The following is a 22,758-nucleotide window of genomic DNA, read 5'->3' as shown; positions in this document are numbered from 1 at the left end:
TTCAAGTACTTAACTGCTGAATAGCAGACCTTGAGGATATCCCCCCCCCCCCCCATAAATAAATAAATAAAACAAAACAAAACAAGCCAAATAAAAAAAAACCAACCATCCCCTCCCCCAAGAAAAAAGAATCATTATTTTGCATTTTATATATTGGGAAGATTAAGAGAGAGTGAAGGGGGGGGGGGCTTTTAAAAATATTTCCCGGAAACATCATTCGTTTAGGTTCGCATTTTATGTTACAACTTTTGTTTCCGGTAAAAAAATTGATGGAAGTACGGAGGGAAAACGGGCTACTGAAAACTAAACAGGGACTTTATAGACGTGATTTGTATGAAAACTTCATCAAAGTTTCTTGCTGAAGTATTGTTAAGTAAGAAGTTCTTCAATATTTTATCTAAAAACCGAAAACGGTTCTTGTTAGCATATGGTATTTTTATCGGCTGTTTCACTGTTTCAGTGGTTGAAAGTCCGTCAATGAGGGTTAATATAGGTCCCTTGAAAACTGTACGTGTGCAAGACTCACTAAGAGCAGTGTGATGAAAAAAACTAGGAGATAAACTTAGAGCCAAACAAAGAGTTAAATACTGAGTCTTTGGCTTTGATTGTAAGTTATTGCAAATGTGGCACAGGCAGTCAACTTCAGTTAAACCTGTCAACAGGTCCAGCAAAATCTCTTGTTTAACTTTATAGCTCTATGGTACCAATAAGCTATTCAAAATAGCTTGATTAATGTTTTTGATGTTGCATAGTTATGCCTTTGATATGAAATAGACAAAAAGTTGTAAAGTGACCATTTATCTTTTTACAACAGGGGCTAGGTTTCTATCATGTCTGCCTCAATATAATCATTAAAAACCTAAACCCAAAACTGCTAATAGCAAGCACAGCGAGTGTTGCTTGCACTGCAAGCTCTTACAATAACACCTGGCTGAAGAGAATATTAGAACTACTGTACATTGATCCAAGAAATTTTTTTCTGCAGTAAATTCTTTAGATAGAACGTTCTATTGTTAAAATGATATTGTCTGGCTTAACGATAGAATTCATTCCGTGTATTGGCAATGTTGCAAAATAAACACGGGCGATAACTCGAACTCTGTGCATTTTCTTTGAACAATCCAGAGAGTTCCCAATGTCAACATGGCGTTAAATTTGAAGCGAGGAAAAAACATTGAGAAAATGAGTTGAATTTTCGTATTTATATGGATTATTTTTTAGGTTAAAAGGCATATACAATCTCAAAAAGGTTTGTTATGATTAATTTGGTAGTTATTTTCAGTGCAACTCCTTTTGTACTCGTCAAAATCATTTCGGAGTGGATCCACTCCGATTTGCTACATTGCAAGTATATGGGACATATTCTAACTGTGGGGAGGGCTTCTCTACCTACAATCCTCCATAAATTGCATATGGATGCCAAACTATGTTATTGCAATAATACAAACAACGGGTTCAAAATTCCTCAAGTTCGATGTTCAGGACTTGGTAAATTTGGGTTTGAACTCGGCATTTAGAATTGCCAAGTCTAAGACTTGGCATTATTGTAATTACTAATTTTATAAACCCTAGAAATATAGGTAGAAAAATCTGAAATAGTATGATCATCTCTTGATTGTTTCATAAATGTATCATTTTGGGGAATTTTTTTATCGCAATAGTTCGAGTGTTCTCAAAATCACAAAATGAATCTTTTTATTTTCTGATATGACCTGCATTAACTCAATACCACATGCTTCTTCCATGGGTTGGGGTGTCAGAAGTTGAGTTTGGTTTAAAGTCTAGCAAACTGCAAAGTTAGAGGCCTCTTTATGACAGCAATGTCAGCTCTTAGTGATGAAAATAATATGTTGAAAAAGAAAAGAGGCCGTCATTTTTAGATCCACTGCTGAGGGAATGTGCTGATGTTATGTTATATATATTATGTATGGAGAAAAAATAAAGATATGCAGTTACATTTTTTAATTCATTCATTTCAAATAAGTTCTAATTATTTATCTCAAAATGATGCCATCATTGAGGGTTTACACATTTCTTTTTCAGACTTGTCTAAAATTCAACCTTGAAGTCCCAGACTTAGCATCAAAAAAAAAAAAAAATTTGAACCCCTGAAACAAAGGTTCACAAATTAAGAAGAAAGTTACCTTGCTTCTATGAAAATCCTAGAAAGATGGTAGATTAAACCCTCTTTGTTAAAAATTTGCACTTTTTAGACTCGATTACATGGAAATAAACTAACATGGGCCATCGTGACATCACAGTTTAAACTGAGTCTTGTGCGGTTTGACTGAAGTGGCAAATCTAGTGTAGGCTATGATGGTATCCAGTAATAAAAACAAACTGGGCTTGCCCCAACAGTCATACTGTAAAACTTATGAGCAGTTTTTAAAATATACATCTGCATATACTGTGGAATCATCATTGTTCGTGGGGGATCTATGTTCTTGGATTTCGTGGGTAACCCTTACCCATGAATTTACATCCCCACGAACAATTATTTTGTCAACGTACTAATTAATTAAATCTACCAAATAAACAAGCTGCCCACGAAATTACATCCCCACGAACCAATAAAATTTTGCTTGCCCACGAACATTGACCCCCACGAATTTAAATGATTCCACAGTATTTAAAAATTATAAAGGTATGACACAAACGCAGAGGCAAAAAGGGTTGCTTGTAATATTATAACTTTTTTATATGCTAAATTTTGAACAGTTATATTTTATTTTCTGATATGAACTGCTATTGACATGTATATGCAATATGTGCAAGTGTTTACAAATATTATGACACATTATTCTTTCATGCTTAATGAATTACCAGAAATAAGAGTTTAAACACTTCCTCTCCTCTCTCTCCACTTAACCCCCCCCCCCCCCCCAAAAAAAAAAAAAAAAAAAAAAAAAAACTTGTTTCTAATATCTCCCTTGAATGTAAATCTGTCTCATTGTAAGTATTGATGAAGACAAACGTGTGGTTTGGGATCCCACAAATATTCTCGATCATGGGATTTTTTTCAGTATCCCCCTTCCCAGATCACCCTGTAACTACAAGTTTGCATGTAACAAGATTGTTAAGAATATGAATTAAGGTCAGACAACATGTTCCTCAAATATATATTTTGTATACCTTGGTATTATATCAAAAAAATATTCATAATTGTCATTCTCCTGTGATTTCTAAATTGTTTTCAATATGTTTAGATAAATAAGTACACCAAGAATTGTGACATGGGCAATTCAAAAGATTACCCATAAGGATTATATAAGAAATATCACCCTCTGGCATCTTGCCCAAATGCCTGGTAAGGTACCTCAATTTTTGGTGAGGAAACTTGTTTTGGAAGTTAAACTTCAATGACAAATTCTTGGGAAAAATTATATATTTTCTAGGAATGTGTTGTCTGACCTTAAAGATTACAATATCTAGTGTCTGATGTTTTGTTATGTGCCACATGTTAATAAGATGCTTCTCTTTCTAGGACGGTAGCACTTACACCTGACCCAATGTTGTAGTTCATTTTAAAGATCCATTCTTGTCAGCAGCCAGAAAGATGGATATAGCAGAAAACTATTTAGGGCAGGTCACACATGTGATTGATCCTGATAATTTCAGCATGCAAGTTGGTACAGGTAAGTAGATTTTTTTGTCATGATGTAAGTAATGTTAAATATAAGAAGAGTAAGGTAATAAGCCTAACATTTTCAAACTTGACGAAGTTTTGTGTATATATCTGGTAGATTATAGCTTTTTGTTTTTGAAGTTCATTGATTTTGGTGACTGAAAGATGATTTGAGCAATGCTTGAATGCAATGCTGTGTATAAATTCTTAATAAAATGTGAAGAAGTTCATGAAACTTGTAAACTAAACCACAATGCAATGCATTTTTGTGATAATGTGAAGAAAGCTCTTCATTTCTGATTTTGTTTGCATGTTTTTGTATATATGCTGATCTATTAACCACAGTATTACTTTTGGTAGATGAGTGTCTGGCAGAATTTATACAGTTTGAGATGAGACTGGAAGATTTTGGTCAGACCTGTGACAGAGTGAGTGACCTTTCTGCACTGGAGATAGGACAGATTATTCTGGTGGAGTGTATGGAGACCAAAGAGGGATGGAGGAGGGGACAAGTGGCCAATGTTAACAGGTAAATTTCAAGACATTACTTCTTTGTACATTTAACTATTTCTTGGCCATGCATAAACTTAGTAATTAAACCTCACTGGTTTCATAAGTACATATGTAATTTCAAGAAAAGGAAAAGGGGTATTATTCAAGGTCTTAATTGTTTTTTTTTTTAATTTAAAAAAAATGCATGTGGCTGATCTGCATCTTGTCGTTTGTTGGACAGAACTGTTGAATTGAGGTCTTTATCCTCTGAACATGACAGGTTGTTATGGCAGAATTGCTGTTAATGGATTATTTTTGTTTGATTGTTGCTTCTAAAGTAGAACTGATAAATAGATATCATTATATCCCCACTCCGAAGGAGGGGGGTATACTGTTTTACCCTTGTGTGTGTCTGTCTCTGTGTGTGTATGTATATTTGTCCCTAACAAATTTTCTTCACAGTTTTCTCAGCAACTACTCTTCAAATATGCTTGAAATTTTAGCTTACTCTTTGTTTAGGCATGCCATATGGTGGGATTCATTTTTGTACAAATTCAATGTCAACTTACTGTTTAGCTGCGTGTCTGTCGGTACCAAATTTCCATTGCAGTTTTCTCAGCAACTACTCAAGGCAAATGCTTGAAATTTTAGCACACTCTTTGTTTAGGCATGCCATATAGTGGGATTCATTATTGTACAAATCCGATGTCAACTTCCTGTTTATGCAAGTGTCTGTCCGTACCAAATTTCCGTATATTCACATGAGAGCATATATTCACATCGGGGGTGGGGTAGGGGTGGGGTATTACTAGTGAACAGTGGCTCACAGACTTCTTGTTTTTCTTTGGAAATCTTATAAAATATAAAGAAAAAATGTTGCGTAGGAATATTTCCTCTTTAGCAATCTTTTTTGTGTTGTTCATGCAGCAGAGCTATTTAGCAGAGCACTTTTTGTCTGGAATATTTGAAAAAGTCTTTATAGTTCTTTCAAAAACATTATGCAGAAGTTTTTATTAAATTCATGGTCTTTCAATTTTTGAAAAACTTTTAACTTTCTCTTAGCATTTCATGGACTCATTAATTTCTAGTTAGCTCTACTGGTCAGAGACCAGAAGAGCTTATGCGATAGTAAGGTGTCCGTCGTCCGTCCGTCCGTCTGTCTGTCTGTCTGTCTGTCTGTCTGTCTGTCCGTCTGTCTGTAAACAATTTTTCAAAATGCTACTCCTCCTACAGTTTTGGTCCGATTTCAATATAACTTGGCACACAAGTAGACTACACTAAGATACATAATTTAGTGCATCGGTTTTTGATTTCGATGGACGGTGTTGCCATGGTTACTAAAAATAGAAATTTCTGTGAAATTCCTTTAAAACGCTACTCCTCCTACAGTTTTGGTCCGATTTCAATATAACTTAGCACACAAGTAGACTACACTAAGATACATAATTTAGTGCATTGGTTTTTGATTTCGATGGACTGTGTTGCCATGGTTACTAAAAATAGAAATTTCTGTGAAATTTCTTTAAAACGCTACTCCTCCTACAGTTTTGGTCCGATTTCAATATAACTTGGCACACAAGTAGACTACACTAAGATACATAATTTAGTGCATCGGTTTTTGATTTCGATGGACGGTGTTGCCATGGTTACTAAAAATAGAAATTTCTGTGAAATTCCTTTAAAACGCTACTCCTCCTACAGTTTTGGTACGATTTCAATATACTGTGGTTTCATTAATATTCGTGGGCATCAATTTTCGTGGATTTAGTAAAAATCGCTGTTTCGAGGATACGTAAATTCGTGGATAAAGATCATACAAAAAAAAAAAAAAAAAAACACTTTTTAATTTTTTTTTTACTCTCTGTATGCTTCAGCGGGAATCTTCACGCCATTTACAATGTTAAGAGTATGTTAATATTTTAAAACAATTACTTACAGGTGACAACTCTTTAATTTATTTTTTTTTATATTTTACTCATCTGTATTTTGAACCTTCAAGCATTTACAACGCAGTGTACATGGTATAATAATAAAGGATGAGAAATTCCAAACACCGTCTCCATTGATCTCAAATAGCAAATACATCGTTTCCATTGATCTCAATTGGCAAATTAAATATCGGACATTGAAACAGATTATTAAAAACAATTAATTAAATAGACTTTAATTTAATCAACGTTTCGGTTAAAAGGGGTGCAAGTATCTTAAAATATTAAGACAATTTGGATTTTATCTTTTAGGCACACATACGGACGATAATTAAGTGTGACACCAGCGTATTAAAAAGTAACAAAAATAATTAAGTACTTAAATTCTCAAAATGGTGTTAGAGACTTTTTTCACATGCACAACGTGTTGTTTTTTGGACTCGTCTGTGACATCCAGACCCCCTTGTTTGTAGATCTCTGAACAAACACATTCGATCACGCTTGCTGGATACGACTCAACGCTTAAACATGTAAAATGGATGACAAACAAGTCTAGAAGGGCTTCGAAATGGCAGAACTTCCGAACATACATACCCGCTTTCTCATGTGTAACAAAAAAATTGTTTCCAAGTCAAATTAGCATTAAATTGTGTTTATAATTTGTATGATATAAGTCAGTTATGAACAGAGAGTATAGTTAATTATTTCTACTGAAATTTATTTACGGTAATTTGTGTTTTCATTGTGCAGGTGATAATTGGTGTTGGACCGTTAGATTGTTTGAGAATAATAAATTTACACATTTAAACCTGATTATCATAATCCTTTGTGTTATACCACTGGTTGGTATATGAACCGCGTTGACAGTTCTACGTACAATTTGTTTGTTTATCTCCGTGCAGAATATTTAAACATATTTTGCTAAAAATTGTCAGGTAATTATCTAACAGTATTTTTTAAATATTCTTTAAAATGATAAAATACATTTATAAAGCTATTCTGTTGGGGAAGGGGGGGGGGGGGTTATTCACATATATTAACGAAAGTAGGCTTTTTAAAGGTTTATCATAAATCAAAATGGAGACACCAAACTTCGATGAACATTTGATTTCGTGGATCGACCCAACAACGAAATCCACGAAAATTGGTGTTCCACGAATAATGATGAAACCACAGTAACTTGGCACACAAGTAGACTACACTAAGATACATAATTTAGTGCATTGGTTTTTGATTTCGATGGACGGTGTTGCCATGGTTACTAAAAATAGAAATTTCTGTGAAATTCCTTTAAAACACTACTCCTGCTACAGTTTTAGTCTGCTTCTAATATAATTAGGCATACAAGAAGACTATACTAAGATACATAATTTATTGCATTGGTTTTTGAATTCGATGAACAGTGTTGCCATGGTTACTTAAAATAGAAATTTCTGTGAAATTCCTTTAAAACGCTACTCCTCCTACAATTTTGGTCTGATTTCAATCTAATTTGGCACACAGTTAGAATACACTACGATACATAATATGTATTTCTGTTTTTTTTTATTTGGGTAATTGGTGTTGTCATGGTTACCGGTACTAAAAATAGAAATTTCCGTGAAATACTTTCAAAACGCTACTACTCCTAGTTTTCATTTGATTTCAATATAACTTGTCACAAAAGTAGACTACATTAAGATACATAATTCTATTTATTGTTGCATGTTGCAATGTTTCAAATCCAAGTGCTACTTTTCTTTTGTTATACAAACAGACCAGTAGAGCTACAGTCTCATCAGAGACTTCTGGTTTTTTAGTTGTATTTTTTCTTTACAGTGAGGAGTCTGGTGTTGATGTTGTTTACATTGACTATGGGCACTCGGAACATGTGGGCAAGTCTAGATTGTGTACAGATTTTCCTGAGGAGTTTGGTCAATATCCGTCCATGGCTATCAAGTGTCAGCTGGCAGGAATCAAACCAGTAAGACTGAATCTAGTTACCATGTGGTGATGTTCAGACGTAATCATTCAATACACCTACTTTTTACTTGTGAACAAGAAATATTTGCAAGATTCCTAAAATGTGTTTCTATATAACTACATGTATATACAGTTATGGATTGTTTAGAAGGGCGACATCACCAATTATCAGGTCTGAGTAGGGTTGTCACCCGAGGATAGGACTTGTGCCAAAGGGTGACAACCCTACTCAGACCTGATAATGGTGATGTCATACATGTACAAAATTTGGTTCACAGACTGTACATATGCATATCATATAAAGAATTTGTCTCTCTTTGGAAAGTTATTTAAGGTTAAAAGTCAGAAAAGACCAAAAACCTTTTTAGAAAGTTAAGACAATTTTTTTTTTGCCATGTCTCATTCAACTTCTGTCCTTCAAATTTCTGTTCATTATTTAATAAAAATAAAACTGTTTATGATACTAATATTAAACGCCAGACTTTATTACATTTTCAACAGTGAAATACTGTGATTTATTAATTGAATAAAAGTGATATTCTCTCACAGCGTGAAAGGATACCAAAATGATATTCTCTCACAGTGTGAAAGGATATCAAAGTAAAGTAAAAAATAATTTCTGGCCTGTCATAAGATAGAGATATTAACTGACCATCTTGATAAAGCTAAAACTGCAAATTTCTTCCCAAATATGCTGCTAAAATCCATGCTATGTAATGTTTTTCAATCTCACAACTGCTAAGCTATGACATCTCAATCGCTCAACTATGACGTTAAGCTATGACACTGTGTTAAGAGAAGACAGAGGCAAAGGGAAAATCAAAGAAAATGTAATAAACAGAAAATTCAATGTTTTGTAGATGAATATGGAATTTATTTCACTCGTGAGACAGGATTTTTTGATATTTTCACTCGTGCTTCGCACTCGTGAAAATATAAAAAAAATCCTGTCCCACTCGTGAAATAAATTCCATATTCATCTTCAAAACATTGAATATCCTCTATATATATCTGAAGTCATTCACCTCCTTTCTCTGATTTATTTACTATTCTGCTGTAGATTGCCAGAACATGGACAACAAAAGCTGTCAAGATGTTCACAGAGATCACCCAGGGCCATGTCTTCTTTACTTTCTTCCTGCCAACGACTCACATGTTTAAATCAATGGTAGCGCTCTACTTTCAGCAAGGGGGAGACAACCCAGACTGGGCAGGGCGTTCACTGTCTCATGTTCTCATGGACCAAGAACTTGGCATTGTGAGTGGCCATTTTTTATGAAAGAAACTGATAGTGAATAGATATAAATATAAGTGCAAAGAATAGTACTGAGATTTATGACTGACTCAAGCTGGCAAATACTCTGTTATTTTTGAGAACCCTTAGATAGGAAAGGATGTGCTCAAAAGAAAGCTCAACCACAAATATTAATGATGCAGCAAGTTTATTTAAAAATGAATTTGGCACAAATAATAGTTTATTGACACAGCTACATGTATGAATCATGAAAAATTATTTTGGCATGTTTGAGTAAATTGAAGAGGATTGGATTTATAGTTATATTGAATATGTTGGCATATTTTGATTTATAGTTACATGTATATTGTATATGTTGGCATGTTTTGATTAATGGATTTGATGAAAACAAAGTTATTTCCACAAAATAAATATAATGTAACTTTAAGCATGGATTTTAAAAATTTGGCTTGTGCCATTTTTTTCTGTCAGGTATCAGAAAATGAAGTGACTGAATATTTGGAGAATGCTGCAGAGTTTTGCAAAGAAAAATTCCAGCTGGCTGCATATTCGGAATCCATTGAAGGTAAGAACAGTTTGTTTTTATTAATTTTGTAAAAGAGAAACTTTCACATTGTCGAAAATTTAGGTCACACTTGGATTGCATCGCTGTGCAGAAGTTGAAGAAGATACTATAGGAATACAGTTGAACTTCAGTATCTTGAACACAGATATCTTAAAATACCATGGATATGTCAAAGTCATTTTGAAGTTCCAACTACTTATTCTTTAAGTATTTTACTCTGGATATCTCGAAGTATTTTCTTGGTCCCTGTGAGTTTGAGATAACAAGGTTTGACTGTAATTTATTTGATAGTCTCTCTATCTCTGTAATAAATGATAAATCCTCTGAATATAAGATATATCACCTAGCAATGCAAAATGAAGGTTGGTCTTCTACATGTATTAATACATATATGTTGTCTTATTGATTTCATGATGATGCAGTTTTTTTTATACTAATACATGTATTAGTGCTTATCAGTATTTAGTGTATTATCTTTTAGCTGATTAGTACATTAATATTATACCAATTGTTTATCTTTAAAACTTAAAGTTGAATTTGTAGTGGTATTGCAAGCAAGAGAAGAATCATGAATGCGATTGAATCTCTTAGTTTTGATCGGGATTTTGATTATCATTTGAAATTTCAGGCCCTTGTGTTTAGTCTGTGAAATCTTTTCTATACTGGGGAAAAATGCATTACCAAAACTTAGATTTTTGATTTTTTGAAATTATGTTTTCAGCAAATGAAGATGTAGAAGTGCCTGATTCAGATTTTATCTCAGGAATGAGGTATGTACATATGAACCTTTGAAGATCAAAAAAAATAATTTGAGAAGATACTTTAATATTGTCCTTATTATTTGATAGTATTTAAAACATTTTTATAATAACAAAAAAAAGATAAATAACTAAAATGAAGCAACATGAATTAAATATTTTACATTATTGTTAACTTTCCCTATTTGCGATATTGATCACATAAAATTCAAATTTTGCTTACTATTTAAGCTTTTTGGACATTTTTTCATATGGAGATCAAGGTTATGTTTATTATAATTTCAAGTCCTTCACCTATGGGTTGTATATGTTATATACATGTAATCACATTTAAAATGTATTAGACATGGTCTTTATGGTATTCTTGTTTGAATTTTTATTAGCAATGAAGAAGAGAATGAAGATGGTGAAGATTTCCTCCCAGTTTCGGGGGAATCTCCTGATAATGCTCCCTCAGATGATGTTACTGAGGAATCTCCACAAGAAACAAATGAACCGTCCACTGACGAGGGTACGTCAGAATACACTAGCTCACCGGAGGGTCCATTGGACCATTCATCACATATAGGGTCCACTAATGGGGAGAACAAAATCGTCATCTCAGACTTTGATTTTGATCGGATTCATCACACTAAGGATATATGCACAAATCGCTTGGAGGAGAGGAAAGCTAAACAGACGCGTCAGGAACTGGAACAGGAAAATGAGAAGATCTTGGAAGACGTGAAGGAATGTAAAAGTCTGGCTGTAGAGGCTGGTTATGGTAAGTAGAGTGTAAAAGTCTGGATATAGAGACTGGTTATGGTAAGGAGAGTGTAAAAGTCTGGCTGTAGAGGCTGGTTATTGTAAGGGAATCTAGTGAAGTTTATAGAGAGACTTTTAAGATTTCATAAAAGCATGGCAGATATTGTTTTGTTGACAATTCTGTTCAGAGAATTTCTAGATTCAGAGAAAAATTATACCTGCACAGGGATATAAAGAATTATTCACCCTCTAGAATTTATATTCCCCTCTTGCATAGTGATTTTTCTTTGTCAAAAAAAAATTACAGTTTTCTGTCATTACGATGCATATTTAGAAAAAAATGATAAAAAGAGTTCATAATCTATAAATTAGAATTACTAAATCCTGTTTTTGCAGGCATAGCAGACCATTTTGAAGATACTTTGCCCCCAAGATTTTCTCAAGCAGGTAATATACATGCATAAATCTTTTTTTTTTGTTTTGTTTGTATTAGCAAATTGTATATATTCCTGTGATTCAATCCTCAGTTATTTATTAGAATTCTATCACTATTGATCTTTAAAGCATAAACAATGTGCATTGCAGTAAATTCTTTATTAAAATTAGTTCCTTGATTCATCACTAACAGGGGGCAATGCATTACCTTTGATCCCCCTGGGAACTGTGACCCCAGGGTTGGAAAGACCCTCCAGTCAGAATGTTATTGATGACCGCATGCCTAGTAAGCGCTACTCACGGACACGCAGAGAGGCCAGGCCAGGGGTGGAAGAGAGGATGGAATTGGGGCCAATGAGGGGTAGAGGAAGAGCCAGACCAGCAATACCACAGCCATCAGGTAGCAGCCCTGTGATTGGTTTATCTGGGATACACCCCTCCAGAGACAGCCCTGTGATTGGTTTACAGTCCTGTAGCAGCCCTGTGATTGGTTCATCTGGGCTACACCCCTCCAGAGGCAGTCCTGTGATTGGATCAAGTAGCAGTCAAGTGATTGGTTCACGTAGTAGCCCTGTGATTGATTTTAGTGGTTATAACCCTGAAACACCTCCAAGTAATAATAGACTGGACTCTCTATACAAAGCATCCCCTGAAAAACGAGAGGAACTTGTACAAACACTTAAAAAGGTAGGTTTAGTATTAGATTATTTTAAGACATTAAAATATACATTTAATGATTTGATTTAACTTTAGCGTACAATATACTAAACCAACTTTTTTCGCATGAAGAAATATCTGAGAGTTTCATGACCTACTTTAACTCGCAAAAATTAATTGCCGCCAACCATTTATTTTGCTTTGTACATGTATTTGTAGAGAATATTCCCTCAGTCATGAAAATTAATCATTACGGATTGATTTCAAACTGACAAATCGCGAATAAAAGATGATGAGAATAATAGTTGGTTTACAGTAATGATTTGGTGTACAGAATATGTATTTGAAAAAAATTTTGGATGGCTGTCCATAAAGAAGTTAAACAGTTAAATAACAACAAAGTGCAACTTCCTAAAGTTTTATAGGATGGAACAGTGAAAAAAATTTTAAAGAATGCTGAATTCCTAGTGTATTTTTAATCTCCCAGACAATTTATGACAGATGTTTATTTTTTCTCTGGAGTAGATCTTTGCGGAGGCAGACAGAGACACAGAAGAAGAGACCAGGGCTCGATTACAGAGTCTATTCTTTACAGGTACTAGTATTTTGGTAATGCTTTAATACAAGTGGTTTTTTCATTTCCTAGTCTGTATACTGGATTTAGAATCGATTTAAAAGAGGATTAGACTTGTACTATAGTGAGCCTGATATGCAGAACTGTTTGTCTTTCTGTTCTGATAGCTTGCAGTTAAATAGTCGGGCCAAATTTGGTAATCATAAAAAGTACATATATGATTGTTAATATCTGGCCAGACCAAAACATTTGAACTTACAATTAGGATGATGCGTACATTATTTTGATAGATGTTTAATCCGTAAGTAAATGCTAGAAATGCCTTTTCTTTCTTAAATAATAAAAAAAGATAGCTGAAATTGCAGAGATATACATGCAGCTGGAATATTTTGGCTATGTAAAGTATGATTGAAATTAAAAAAAAAAACAAAGCTATAATGGTCGGAATGATTTGAATTTTCAGTACAATAAATGGTCAGCTGTAAATACAGTTTTGTTGATTGTAAAGTTTTCCCATCCTGATCTCAAGAGTTTATAGCAGGGGCTATGTTAACTAATAGGTGACACCTTATCTGTTTGTGGGTAGGGCTACATTTACTGATGAGTGACAATTTATCTATTGACAGAAGAATTTGTTTGTGGGTGTAAATTTACTGATAGGTGGCACTTTGTCTATTGACAGCAGAGTTTATGTGTGGGGCTACATTTACTGATGGGTGGTGCTTTTATCTTTTGACAGCAGAGTTTGTGGGCAGGTCTACATTGACTGATAGGTGGCACTTTGTCTATCGACAGAGTTTACTTATGGGGCTACATTTACTGATGGGTGGTGCCTTTATCTATTGACAGGATAATTTGTGGGTGGGGCTACATTTCCTGATTGTGGTGCTTTTATCTATTGACAGCAGAGTTTATTGTGGGGCTACATTTAATGATGGGTGACACTTTATCTATTGACAGCAGAGTTTTTGGGTGGGGCTTCATTTACTGATGGGTGTTGCTTTTATATATTGACAGCAGAGTTTACGTTTGGGGCTACATTTATTGATGGGTGGTGCTTTGTCTATTGACAGCAGAGTTTATGTGTGGGGCTACTTTTACTATTGGGTGGTGCTTTTATCTATTGACAGATCTTTTCATGTACCTGGACAAGGAACAACTGAAAGAAGTGATCTATGTTTTGTTGAATCGAGCCGTTCGTTACTATGGAGATATTCATGATGTGTTGCTGGACATCATACAAATACTTAATGGTGAGCTTGTTATAAGTATTATAGAGATAGAGGAAATTGTTAGTAGAAATCATACAGAGGTTTAGATTAGTCATGTTTAATTGCAATCATCCTTAAGGAGGACCAAATTCAAGTTTGTTCAAGGAAAGAGTGGGCCACAGTTGGGGATCTCAGAGGAATTCATAGGAATACAATATACATGGAATTTTTAGCAAGACACAAATTAAGCGATTTTCCCTCAAAAATCGGTATTTAATGTTAGCGAGATATAATTTTAGCAATTTTGTGATGTCTTGAAAGATAACGGTTATCTCAAATGTGGGAATTAATTGTTAGCAATATTTAATTTTAGCGATCTCAAGACCCTTGCTAAAAATGCCAAAATTGAATCCTTGCTAAAATTTCTGCTTATACGTTACACAGGGAAAAAATTTCTTAAATCTTCTCAAGAACAACAGGGCCAAAAAAGAAAAATTTTCATCATAGAAGTCAGATACATTTTCATGCATAGTTAAGTATGATCATTTTAGGATCACTTTAAGGCAGTCATCATCACTAGGTGGCCTATATAACAGTTACATGTATTGTCTTATAACCTAATATTAATTTTTATGAAAAAAAAATAGCCTGATGAAAACAAACATAAAATGAATCAAATAAAAAATATCATAAATGAAAAAGAGGAATGAAGTTCCGGCATTTTGAGTTGGACTAATTTTTGTGGGTTGATTGGCTAAGGGGCAAGAAAACAATATTTGACTTAACATGTATATCTGTATTGTTTTTAGTGACAGAAGATTTTCCTGACTGTCTCTACCTGTCCTGTAAGAAAATAGAAGAAAACTACATCAAGGTAAAAAAAAAAAACGATCCTAAATATATCAGACCTTGAAAATTATGCAAGTCACACTGTGAATATTGTACTACTGGGGTGGCTAAATTATCGTATTGATCTCAAAAACAAAAAAATTGTATATTTTAAAGTAGTTACTTACCTACAGATCCAGATGATGGGGAGTCCATTTCATGTCCAGGCCAGTAAGGTGTTAGCACACATATTCATCATGAGTCTCCATTGGTCCTGCAGGTATGTTGTATCTTTGTGAATATATTTAGATTCTAATGCAATTGTCTTGTAAAACACATTTTGATTGGATAATACACTGACGTTTGAGGCAGTCAAACGAGGATTAACAAGAATGAAAGCTTTTCATTGTGACATCATAATAGAGGGGCGCAAAAACACAATGCTCCATGACGTACTTTATATAACAAATCTCAACAAAATAAGACAAGAACATCAAACAAAATGCATATATTGCATTAGAATGGGAATACTTATCTTCTAATTTGGTATTTGCGACCATTAATGCTGATTTAACGATTGCAAACATCCTTTTTACGGGCTCCGCTTACGTGTTGCCGGTAAAACTCAGTTTGCGACCATTAAATCAGCATTAACGGTTGCAAATACCAAATCAGAAGATAGTTATTCCCTAAGTATACACTATTTGACACTTGATCAGTAATTTTAGTAGATAAATTGATACCCCCGCTCGGAAGGAGAGGGGGGAATACTGTTTTACCCTTGTGTGTCTGTCTGTGTGTGTGTCCGTCTGTCTGTCTGTTTGTCCATAACAAATTTTTCGTTGCAGTTTTCTCAGCAACTACTCATCGCAGATGCTTAAAATTTTAGCACACAATTTGTTAAGGCGTGCCATATATTGGGATTCATTTTTGTACGAAACCATGGTCAACTTCCTGTTTATCCGTGCATCTGTCCCGTACATAACAAATTTTCGTCACAGTTTTCTCAGCAACTACTCATGGCAGATGCTTGAAATTTTAGCACACTCTTTGTTTAGGCATGGCATATGGTTGGATTCAATTTTTGTATGAATCTGATGTCAACTTCCTGTTTATCCGTGCATCTGTCCGTACCATGCATAACAAATTTTCGTGACAGTTTTCTCAGCTACTACTCATGGCAGATGCTTGAAATTTTAGCACACTCTTTGTTTAGGCATGCCATATGGTGGGATCCATTTTTGTACAAATCTGAAGTCAACTTCCTGTTCATCATGTGTCTGTTGGTAACTGAACTTGTTTATATTCACATCGGAGTGTATATTCACATCAGAGCGGGGGTATTACTAGTGAGCATTGGCTCACAGACTTCTTGTTTTTGCCATTTTTAATCTGAATGAATTTTGTTTTTGATAAATTTCGAATAGCAACCAGATTCAAGAAATGATCTTATCAGCTCTGGAGAAGTGGATTATATTCAATAAAACAGTAAGAACATTGTTATCAGACAGGAAACTGGATTTTTTTGTTGTTGATAGAAATCCTAGATTTTTAAGTAACAATTAATTAAAAATTCAAAGGAATATGTAGATTTTAGATATTATTATATGTCCATCAGTCAATTTTTTTAATATATAGTTAAAATATTGAATTGATAGGGCTCCGCTCTGCGGGAGCCCTATAGTGATCAGTCTGTCCATCTGTCCGTCAATCCATCCTTCCGTCCATCTGTCTGTCCGAGATCTCTTGTCCGGAGCATATCTTCTCTCTCCTTGGCCCAATCTGGCTCATACTTCACCCGCAGAGTGTCTTTGGGTAAAAGGTGTGCAGTGACCTTGAACCATGTTTCTAGGTCTAAGGTTAAGGTCATAGCAGAATTATATGAAAAATCCTTGTCCGGAGCATATCTTCTTTCCCCTTGGTCCAATGTGGCTCATACTTCACTCACAGAGTGCCACTGGTCAATGGATGTGCAGTGACCTTGAACGAAGTTTCTAGGTCAAGGTCAAAAATAGCCTCTCTGTTTAAATTCTTGTCCGGAGCATATTTTCACTCTCCTTGGCCCAATCTGGCTCATACTTCACCCGCAGAGTGTCTTTGGGTAAAAGGTGTGCAGTGACCTTAAACCATGTTTCTAGGTCTAAGGTTAAGGTCATAGCAAAATTATATGAAAAATCCTTGTCTGGAGCATTTCTTCTCTCCCCTTGGTCCAGTGTGGCTCATACTTCACCCACAGAGTGCCACTGGTCAATGCCACTGGTCAATGGATGTGCAGTGACCTTGAACGAAGTTTCCAGGTCAAGGGACCACTTTTTGTCCCCTTTAGACTCAAAAAAACACATCCCTTAATAGTACACAAATGTTCCTTTTCAAAATAAACCCTTTTCAGCTACCTTACATTTTCATGTTCGTTTGCTGAAAGCAGGGCCCTTTGAGATGGCCACCATCTCAATGATATCTAGTTATCAATGTAAAACCCTTTGCGATGAGAAACATGCTTGTCATTTTAAAATGAATCTTTATTGTTTGGAGGTGAGAATAACAATACCATATGTAAAATTTCATCTACCATTTAAATAGTCTTGATTGAATAATCTGAAAGTAGTAAGGAAATGTCCTTAATATCTTTCTTGTTTGTCAGGCTCAACAGCTGGGACAGGACAGATTACAAGAGCTTTACATTGAATGTTTCAATATTGTGTGGTGCATTGTGGGATCTCACATTTGCCGACTTTATCCAGAACACAAAGCTCGGCTGCAGAAAGAGTGCAGAAATAAGATTCTCAATGACAATGTTTCCAGGTATGTAGAGGAATTCTTTTCTTGGACAGCTACGTTAAGGACACTCTGTACCGTACACACTAAAGAGTTCTAATTCTCTGGTATTTTTTGGCAGAAGGAATGATTTTTTCCTTTGATCTAAAGTGAAACAAATTGAAATCTACTGTGTAATTACTCAATTTGTAAGCAATTCAATCATTCTTATTATTTTATTAGGCCAAGATTAATTAATTGAATACTTTATTTGCTTGTATTTTCCCGATTTCAGTATTAAAGCTACCATAATTTCTGTTCATCAGTACTTTGTTGTCTTTGAACATTTTTCCTGGGGGGTAAATGGCTTGTACCCTATGTTAAATATTAAATAGATAAACTTGATAATTTCACCTTTATACATTTTAATTTTCTCAATATCCAAGAAAACATTTTTCACAACAGCATAGAGTGTTCTTAAAAGCAGGTATGTTCCACCCATGTTTATCTGTCAGCTGTTCACAAGATGGTAGACCTTTGACCTTTTTAAGGGGCTTCATATATCTATGTCAATTAGATACAGCTGCAAGATTTGGTTGATTGCCGTAGCTCATGGGCTTCTTGTTGAAAGAAAGAAATATAATTGATTCAGACATTTCAGATTTTTAATTTGATTGTTTGTTCCCAAGTGCTAGAGACTAGACAAGATTTGTGGTACATTTATTTCAGGTTAGTGAGGTCGAAGTTGTTAGACCTTTACATAGAGAAGTTTGTGATATCACCCACAGCGAAGAAAGAGGAAGTACATACATGTACACAGACCAAAACTCTGACACTGGTAGACAAGGAAGTTCAGACAGACATGATCAAAATAACAGGTGAGGGGTGCAAACAGAAAGTGCAGAAACTATACCACAGGTGAAGGATAACTCAGAGTTTATAAATTCTTATTCTTCAGTAAAGTGGAAAAGAGGTCAGATTATCTGTACATTTCAATTTCTGGAAGTTGTGTTCTCTAGGGCATGCAAAAATTCTAAAGAGTTTAATGGAGAGCTAGATTTATTACTATGTAGAAGGAGGAAGTTTTTTAATGTGTTAAAATACTCATTAAGATTGATTCTGAAATCGCTTATTGTGCAAGCTGAGACCAAAAAATAGATATAAATAGTGCATTCTGTATCCACACTTACTAAATTTCAGATTTATTTGTTTTCTTCTCAGGTAGAAAATCAAACTTGAATGGATTTTATTTTTAGATTTTGCCCTTTCAGAAAGACGATCACAGGCAGAATCTCCATCTCCAGTTGCAACAGCACCTGAACCATGGAAAAAATCCAAAACAAAAACATTGAATTCTAACAAAAAAGCCACCACTGCAGAGTCAAAGAAAGACATTGAGTGGCCAAAGCTCTCAGGTCCAAAAGTGCCCGATTGGACAAATAGGTTGCTGGACAGTCCCCGACTTCCAGACTGGAGCAGCCCAGAGGGAAGTAATAGCAGTGTTCGAAAGACTCCAGAGTCACTCTCAAGTAGTTTGTATTTCTCTGCAGAGGATAAGTCATTTCAGAGTTCCCCAGACATCAGACAATCTTCATTTCTAAATTCTCCAGACAATCTCAGAAAACGAAATTTGAATCAGTTGAGGAACCCCATAGACCCCCCAGTAGTGACAGAACCCATCCAGACCTTTACAAACTGGTCTGACAATATGGTGTTTGGATCTAAATCAAACTTTCTTTCCAGTGATCTTGCACCAAAGAAATCAGAAGATGAAAGAAAAAGCCAACTGTTGAAGAACAAACTTTGTGCTTTGGCAGAGCCCAAATCAGATTCCACAGGATTGAAAGCTCAGAGTTCCACATTCCAGCAAAATAATTCCAAAAAGGAAAAACATCAGACAAGGCAATCAGGAGGAAAGGAAGTGTCTAATTCCAGCAGCAGGAATACAAAGGATCTGAAAGAGGAGCAGAAATCTAGAGACAAGGAACCAGTTTCTTGGTGGGATTCAACAGGCAGCTTAACTAGATCAAATTTAAAGTCTCCTTCTTTTGGTTCAGAAGATGATTCAAGTGGTAGTGAAAAAAGACCAATGGGTAGAGGTAGGGGAAGACGTGTCAAAAAAGAGTTTCCTCCACCCCCGAGTTCAACATCTCTTGTTCAGAAATCAGACATTTCAGATGAAATATCTGAAAATCATGTTAGCTCTCAGAAAAGAGTTAATCCTTTAAGGGCCCAGAGAAATGAAAATCCATTGCGCTTCCAAAATCAGAATGCTAATTGCAATAAAGTTAGTGGTGCTACTGGTGGGAAGTCTCCACAAAAAGTAATGGACTGGTTCTCTATGGAAGAGGTAGAAACTGGTGATCAGCCCCCAGAGACAGGCAGCAGAAATGAGGACAATGTGCCAGATCACTGGTTTCTGGTAAGCGATGATGAAAAAAGTGCCAAATATTCTCAAAACAGTGATATGCAAGCTTTACCAAGTCAGGCGAGTGATATTTCAACAAATCAAAAAAATGCAATCAAAGGCCAGGTGTCACAAAATGGAGACTCGCCATCACAGACGGAAGCTGATACAGAAATGGACAGCAAATTTGACGAGGAGGATGGCAGCGGTGACTGTCCCACAAGACCCACCCACTTTTCAGACGAGGAGGGTGAGGATGATGGTCTTTGGGAAACAGAAAGCTCTGATGATGAAGTGTATATGAGGCCTGCAAACACTGCCAGTTCTGACCAAGCATTTTCAGGAAGCACCGGTGTTTCCAAGTGGGTTCCTGGGGAGAGGAAGTGTACACTGTGTGGTGCAACTGATCACGTTATATACAAGTGTCACAGGAAAAAGGACAACAGCTTCTTTCTGTAAAAATGTGCCATTTTATAAACTTATATGTAATCTTGAAGTACAGGGGTTTTGTTAAAATGTGTTCTTGTGTGAGAGAGCTTTTATCCCTATTATTCACTCGATCTGAATCCTTCATTGAACTTGCGTGTACAGTGTATATCTGCATGTGTTTCTGTACCCTCTAGTGTTGTGAAGGGGTCAGTATTCAAACATGTCTTTTCATGATTAAGGTAAATTTATGAAATATTGTCTGATAATTAAATGCTTCTGCTGTATATTTGATTCAGTGTGTGATATAGGGATGAGGATTTTTTGGATAATGATTTGACAAAGTCAACAAGCAATAATACGTTGAAAGGACTATATTCTGTTTTGGCCAATATCCCCCCCCCCCCCCCCAATAAAACTGATGAAGAAATCTCTCTATTTAAATATGTTGAAAACCAGGAGGGTTTCTGAAGACTTCAAAGCATTAAATGTTGTCATCAATCATGATTTCATAACTCAAACATGACAAATGAAAATGATGTTAATTCAAAATTTTAATGATTTGAGGAGAAAATAGTGTATTTTATGATAATGGTAATTCGAATGGGAATCTTTGAGAACAGGTCTGCTCAAGCTGGATCTTTTTAAAAAAAATGAGAATAAGTATCAAAGAAATAAATGAATATTGTTCCTGAGCAAATTTGTGCTCCATATACTACTCAGTAATTTTTTTCCAGAATTGTCTATTTTGTCCTCTCTCTCTTAAAAATATCAGAAAAGCTAAATAGTTTGTTAAAAATTGCCAGTAATCTAATTCCAATCCATATGTTGTTTATTCAGATTTTTTATACAAAGTAAGCAATTGTGCACTTTTCAAAAAAAAAGTTCAAAAATAAAATTTGACTTTTTTAAAGAGGACAGAAATATGTGCTTTTACTGAATATAGTTCCTTGATCCATGTTTCCAGGTCAAAACAGGTCTCCATGTAAAATCCTTGTCCAGAACATATTTTCTCTTCCTTTGACCCTTTTTAGTTCATATTTCACTTACAGAGTGTCGGTGGGTGAAGGGTAAACGACATTGAACTAATTTTCAAGGTCAGAGGTCAAGGACAGTGCAAATTCCTTGCAATAAAAAGGGTTACATTTTAAAACAACAACGATCAATTACATAAATCCTGTAAAAAAAACCTGGAAACACCAGAGGTGGGCTCTGGTGCAAATGAACTAGTTTGGTCCCGTTTTACCTACAGAGTACCTTTGATTAAGGATGTGCAGCATTTATTCCAAATTGAATGTCAAGGTCAAAACATTTATTTGTAAACACCACAGAAGGCATGATTATTTTTGATACAAAATTCTGGTTGATATTATCTCATTAGAATCCTTTTTTGAATCAAAATTGAAAAAAAGATGTTTTTTTTTCTCTTTTTTAAAAAAAGTACAAGTATTATTCTTCTTTCACCAAGTTAAAAATTGATATTTAATATAACTTTCAATGATTTTAAGGATATCCAATTCTCAGCCAGGTAGGATAACTCTTAAAATTGTTTGATTAAGAATGTATCAACATGAAGCTTGAAATTGAAAGCTTTTCATGCAACAATTTTTATTCTATGCATCTTAATATGATTCAATGTTCTTTGAAGTTTTAGAAATGGTCTTGTTAAAAGTTGACACTTGTTCCCTATAAAATTCAAAAATAAATACAAATTTAGAGAAATAGGATTTTCTTAGATATTAATGCTTATTATAGCATTATATGAAATAAGAAGTGATCTGTGATGTCTTGCATTGATAGCACAAGCTTTTTACTCAATGTATTATGTAATAATGGATTAGGAAATAGAAGACCTAGAATATCGAAAAAAGTATTTTAAAAAAATGCAAATTTCTCTGAATGCCTGGATAACTATAATTTTTTAACCTAAAATATATTTGTTGATCAATTTTCAATTAGAAAATGCATAGTTGATGTCTCTTTTTGCCTTTCCTGAATACTGTATGTGTACTTAAAAATGCGGGCTTCATATTTTAGCGGTTTTAGCGCAGACAACAATCCGCTAATTCATGAATACCGCTAAGAAATCACCTATAAATACAATATAAAGCACGGACATGTAAAGCGCTAATTCATG

General features: G+C 34.8%; 1 protein-coding gene across 1 annotated transcript; it reads left to right on the top strand.

Moving 5' to 3' along the window:
* Window positions 1-295: 295 nt before the first annotated feature.
* LOC133186962 (uncharacterized) lies at window positions 296-20,958 on the top strand. Its single transcript, XM_061322343.1, has 18 exons — window positions 296-373; window positions 3,485-3,635; window positions 3,986-4,154; window positions 7,864-8,008; window positions 9,068-9,265; window positions 9,734-9,827; window positions 10,549-10,597; window positions 10,969-11,348; window positions 11,726-11,776; window positions 11,958-12,451; window positions 12,947-13,016; window positions 14,126-14,248; window positions 15,016-15,080; window positions 15,229-15,314; window positions 16,462-16,522; window positions 17,676-17,836; window positions 18,518-18,666; window positions 19,060-20,958. The coding sequence occupies exons 2-18, from the start codon at window positions 3,557-3,559 to the stop codon at window positions 20,652-20,654; spliced, it is 3,969 nt and encodes a 1,322-aa protein (XP_061178327.1). The 5' UTR covers window positions 296-373; window positions 3,485-3,556; the 3' UTR covers window positions 20,655-20,958.
* The last annotated feature ends 1,800 nt before the right edge of the window (window positions 20,959-22,758 follow it).

This window comes from Saccostrea echinata, unplaced genomic scaffold (genome assembly GCF_033153115.1).
Source record: "Saccostrea echinata isolate AGI-Se365-2 ecotype Australia unplaced genomic scaffold, CSIRO_AGI_Sech_v1 ptg000014l, whole genome shotgun sequence".
In the NCBI taxonomy this organism is placed as follows: domain Eukaryota; kingdom Metazoa; phylum Mollusca; class Bivalvia; order Ostreida; family Ostreidae; genus Saccostrea; species Saccostrea echinata.
This window is presented reverse-complemented; position numbering and strand designations above follow the sequence as displayed.

Excerpts from the sequence above, each read along its gene's own strand:
- LOC133186962 (XM_061322343.1), top strand. The coding sequence starts at position 3,557 with ATGGATATAGCAGAAAACTATTTAGGGCAGGTCACACATGTGATTGAT. Across the intron at positions 11,349-11,725 it reads GGCTGTAGAGGCTGGTTATG|GCATAGCAGACCATTTTGAA; the intron begins GTAAGTAGAGTG and ends CTGTTTTTGCAG. Across the intron at positions 12,452-12,946 it reads TTGTACAAACACTTAAAAAG|ATCTTTGCGGAGGCAGACAG; the intron begins GTAGGTTTAGTA and ends TCTCTGGAGTAG.